General features: G+C 39.5%; 1 protein-coding gene across 1 annotated transcript; it reads left to right on the top strand.

Moving 5' to 3' along the window:
- The first annotated feature begins 664 nt into the window (after positions 1-664).
- Positions 665-3,406, top strand: LOC127976031 (5-hydroxytryptamine receptor 1B-like). Its single transcript, XM_052580127.1, has one exon. It carries the CDS (start codon positions 1,043-1,045, stop codon positions 2,198-2,200), a length of 1,158 nt encoding a protein of 385 aa, XP_052436087.1. The 5' UTR covers positions 665-1,042; the 3' UTR covers positions 2,201-3,406.
- Positions 3,407-5,203: the final 1,797 nt, after the last annotated feature.

Raw genomic sequence — 5,203 nt, 5'->3', positions numbered from 1 at the left:
AACAGTTGAATAGTAATTATTTAAGGCCTTAGGAATACATACGTATTTGTGTAATAGAATTTAATTGCCAAATTGTGGTATATTTTAAATAATACATTTTTAAAACATTTAAAAAGTGTTACATTCACTTTCATAGTCTTTTAGAGTTGGCATTAAGTTTTTCCTTAATAAACCCCAAAAAAGTGCATCTTTAACTACACACTTTCATATGAACATCTATTCAGAAATTACACTGTTTTTTTTTCGCTCACATTTATGTGTGATATATGTTTAAGTCACTAAAATGACTGAACACACCTGATTAGTCATTCATGCAGTTATTCATTTTGATTCTCTAAACAGAGTCTACATTGAATATTCACTAAACTATAGTGATTTGCATAGGGCTGCAAATAGCACAAGAGGGATAGCTACTAACTATATTGCACACTAATGTTGCTTATCAATGTTGCACACTTATCATATTTTGTAAAGCTTTTAGAAATAGAATTCAAAAATAAAAGATAAGAGTTGAATGGTATGGAACAACGTGAGGGTGCGTTTATTTTTTGATGAATTAAAAGGGTGTTAAGAGATAGGAGGCACTAAGACCCAGAGGATAGCATCTTCTCTCAAACTAGAAGATCACGGTTATCAAAGATGCAACTTTTGCATCACAGCCCTATAAAAAGCAAGAACCCTGCGACCGCCTATCAGTGAAACCTATGAAAAATTGCCGCTGCCTGCGGGCAAAGTATCTACCTTTTAAAGGTGACTCGTTTGTGGACGTGAAGCAGGAGGAGCACTGGAGAAGGATGCAGGGATGTTCTTACACAACTTCTGGGATGCTTTATTATATTGTGCATTTGTGCAACTGTCATGCCCGCAGCTGATTTTTATTTTTCTTGGAGACCGAAGTTTGAGCATTAGAATGAAGCAGAAAGAAATCTTTGCATGTCACGGGACGAAAACGTCCACGAGCGATTGTCTGCACCTGATGCTGGAGCTGACAGAAATCATGAAGCGCAGAAAATACTGCTTCATTTTCAAAATATGAAAACATATGTCTGCTGGGATGGAGCGCAGCGGTCATTTCAAACCAACACCTGGCCATTTCGAGGTTTTGAATTCCTCGACCGGACCCAATGTGACTTTAACGCTTAACACGGACGAAAACCAAGAAAGTTTCGCTTTCCAAGTCACCTTAGCGTCAGTTCTCGGTCTCATCACTCTTGCGACTATATTAAGCAATGCGTTTGTCATCGCCACCATCTCCCAGTCCAGAAAGCTCCAGACACCGGCGAACTTCTTGATTGCGTCCCTGGCCGTCACGGACCTTCTTGTGTCGGTGCTCGTGATGCCCATTTGCGTGCTTTACACGGTCACGCATGTGTGGTCGCTTGGGCAGGTAATCTGCGACATCTGGCTGTCCTCAGATATCACCTGTTGCACCGCGTCCATTCTACACCTCTGCGTAATCGCCTTGGATCGATACTGGGCTATAACGGACGCGGTCGAGTATGCCAAGAAACGCACCCAAGCGCGCGCCGCGGCCATGGTGGCGACCGCCTGGATCATCGCCATCTCCATCTCCCTGCCGCCTTTCTTCTGGCGACAGGTGAAGGCGGGGGAGCTCACCACCTGTTCGGTCAACAAGGACCACATCTTCTACACCATCTACTCCACTTTCGGGGCTTTCTACATCCCTACGCTGCTGCTCATCGCCCTGTACGGGCGGATTTACGTGGAGGCGAGGAAGCGCATTTTGAGGCAGTCGCCCAAAAAAGCGGGGAAAAGACTCACTTCGGCACATCTGAGCACGAATTCTCCCGCTTCGGTGGCTTCGACTTCTCCTTTGCATTGTGGAAGGCAAGACCTGTGCTCGGACAGCGGGTCTCTGGGCAGTGACAATCAAATTCGAGTAACTGTGTCCGATTCACTTCTGGAGAAAAAGAGAATCTCGGCAGCGCGCGAGAGGAAAGCCACCAAAACCCTGGGCGTTATTTTAGGAGCCTATATTGTGTGCTGGTTGCCGTTTTTCATTTACACACTGCTGGTTCCCCTCTGTCCATCCTGCTTTTACGCAGAACTCTTTGACTTTTTCAATTGGCTTGGCTATGTCAACTCACTGATCAATCCAATAATATACACCATGTCGAATGATGACTTTAAAAAAGCTTTTCACAAACTCATGAGCTTTAGATGTTGCAGACGACAGTAAAATAGATAAATAAGTATAATAATGGCAGTCAGTCGGTCATAATCGCAAGTGACATCTCGTGCTGTTGAATGCTCGATTCTGATTGGCTGACAGACATTCTAAGGTGTTGATTGTTGTACTGCATCTGTAGGGAGTCCCATATCATTATTCTGTTTTTTGTTTTTTTCTTTTAGCATAGCCTAGATTAGAATATAAAAACAGACAAATCCACGGCCAACTAATAAATGACAGACACCAGGATCAATATGACAAATTATTTCTATTTTGTCTAAACTAATTAATCTAATAGCCTGCTGTCTGTAATTACGTTGCTGCCTATTAACATTGCCGAGAGCCGCGGCAGACGCGCGCGCTCCGTCTAGCTTTCTCTGTCACAAACACAATCTTGGTTACTCCAATGACTGCTTAGAAACAGCCAAATCCTTTGTTACTAGTTCAAAAAGTTACACTTTCGAATTATTAAAGCAAGAAAAAAACAGTGTTTGTCTGAGGTAAACGCATTAAAAACTAACATGGTAGCCATTGTGTAAGCTAAATGATTCAGATTCACGTCGTGCCGCGCAGCCTATGTTGTGTAAAACTAACATGTGAACGCACATTATTCAGCATATTAAAGGGTTACTTTACCAGTGACAGGTAATAGGCTACTGTTTTCCTTAAAAATCCAGCTTTTTCCAGGATTCACATCATCCGAGTTCATAGGAGATTGCTATCTCGATCCTGAGTCCTGATAATGACCGTCTGACTGCATATTATATCACTACTTTCAAAATAAATGAATCATTGAATACATAAATGAGTTAATATTCCATTAGTTTACTTGTAGAGACTACAAATACAAAACCCGAGCACAGATAAGCAGTGTTTCTAGTTGAGTGGTCAATCAGACTGAAAAATCAGAATCAAAACTCCCAGACAGCCATGTAAAAAATGTTGCTATGTGGGTCTCGGTTGACATAGTAGCCTGTGATTATAGGCTACTCTTTCAAAACTGAGCAGAATGTTCTACGATGACTTTGGATTTCGTAATAGTGCTTGTGGTCAACCAGTCGCTAATTAATAACGCAAAATTGTGTAAAAAGCTTCATTGTCTTTATAAAATGTGCAATTCAATTGCTCTAATGTGATCACTGCCTATAGCTGCTGACTGATCCTAAACTTAATAAATAAGTTGGGTAATCCATTTGCTTGTGCTTACATCCAATACGTCTTTCGTCTTGTGTTACAGTTGATTAAATGGTGTGAATATGTGTTTTTTTTTTACAGCAGTGCATGCTTCATAAATAATGAAAACAGACCTACTGATGATAAAGTATTGTACCTTAATCTATTATTGGTGTGGGTCTCCTTGTCCTAGCTCCCAAAATGTGGGTGTTTTGGTGAGAAGTCCTTGTTTGCTGTGGGAATTTATACTGAGGTCAAGTACGCACTATACAAAAATCAGGAGTTCAAGTGCCTCAGATAAAGTTAAACTGACCAACCAGAGGTCCTCAAGATTCAGATGTGTATTGAGACCTACTTCTAACCCAAATTCTACTCTATACACTCATAAGTCGAATTATCTGTCACTTGGCAGTATGAGAGATCACTGAGTAACTGAGAATGACACGTCTACTGCAGGAGGTGAGTAATACGTCAAATACGCAACAGAAAAGGGCTGAGGGGGAGATATCGACCTGTCAAGCCCATATGGAGGTGACAGGGAAAGATCACTGCAAAGACGCAGCATTTTGTGAAAAGGCACATTTGATATTTCGCACAATTCTGCTTTTCCACAATGAGCAAGTGCTTCCTTCAACCCCGTCTTTCTATTTGTAGTCATGGTGGATATTGATTTAGTTATCATGCTGCAAAACCTCCTACAGCAGCCAGTGAAATTGGGGACATTTTTAAGCAAGGGACCAATGGACTAGAAACTGACATGAAAATCATAATGAAAATGAAAATCATGCTGATATTTCTCACCGGTTTTTGGAGCGTAGACCCATTTAATGCCTACGATTTTGATGTGAAGTGAGTTTTAAAGAGCTAATTTTATACTATTACAGCTTGAATGCTTAACGCCATGCAAACACCCGCAATAAGTGTAAGCTGTCCTGTCAGAACCACTTAACAGTGAATCAAAAATTAGCTCTTAGAAAGCAATGGTGGTGGAAAAGCAAGCAACATGATGGCATAAATGTGTTTTTTTTTTCTAACCATATTGGTCTTTTTGGAGTATGCTGATTAATGTCTTTTAACATGAGTAGTATTAGGATAAAATGATTTGGACAGGCTTGGAGGAGCTGTTAATTATTTGTTTGTTGGTTTACTTCATTTGAATTTAATCTTGTCTCTGCCATTTCTCTTTTCTCCTGAACCCATTAAAAGTAGTAGATTTAATACTATGCAAAATAAACCTTGCATTTCTCTCATAAGCCGTTGTTGTAATTAAATGTTTTTCTTTTATAGTTTTTTTTATTATGTAATAAAATTCAAATTTAATTATTTGGCCATAGCACATGAATCATCTTAAATAAAGTTATTTTTCCCCTCTGCATCTATCCTTAATGTCCTCTATGGATGGAACATTAATCATGAGCAAACAGACAAGCACTCATTTGCAGGCATATGATTACCACTTGTCTTTGAAAACATATGACCTTCATAGAATCAACATACAAATCACTCAGGCATATATTACACACATGGCCTACATATACAGTATGCCTGAACATGCAGTCTTACAAAAAACATGCGGTATTACTGCAAGCATTCATTCATCTTTGAACTAATCTTCAAATGTGTTTTTAGATTTGCTGGACATTAACCATTTCGAAAGGTTGCTTTACAATTGAAGACACATCAATCTGCTTTGCAATGAATTGTGCTAAACGGACCACATGTATTTATGTAATGATGTTAACATGTTTACATCTTATTGTTAAAATTATTCTAATCTGATTATGTTATTAATGCACAGTTAAAAGGATAGTTAAAAGTATAGTTAAAAGCATCATTTGC

This window comes from Carassius gibelio, chromosome B17 (assembly GCF_023724105.1).
Source record: "Carassius gibelio isolate Cgi1373 ecotype wild population from Czech Republic chromosome B17, carGib1.2-hapl.c, whole genome shotgun sequence".
NCBI lineage: Eukaryota > Metazoa > Chordata > Actinopteri > Cypriniformes > Cyprinidae > Carassius > Carassius gibelio.
This window is presented reverse-complemented; position numbering and strand designations above follow the sequence as displayed.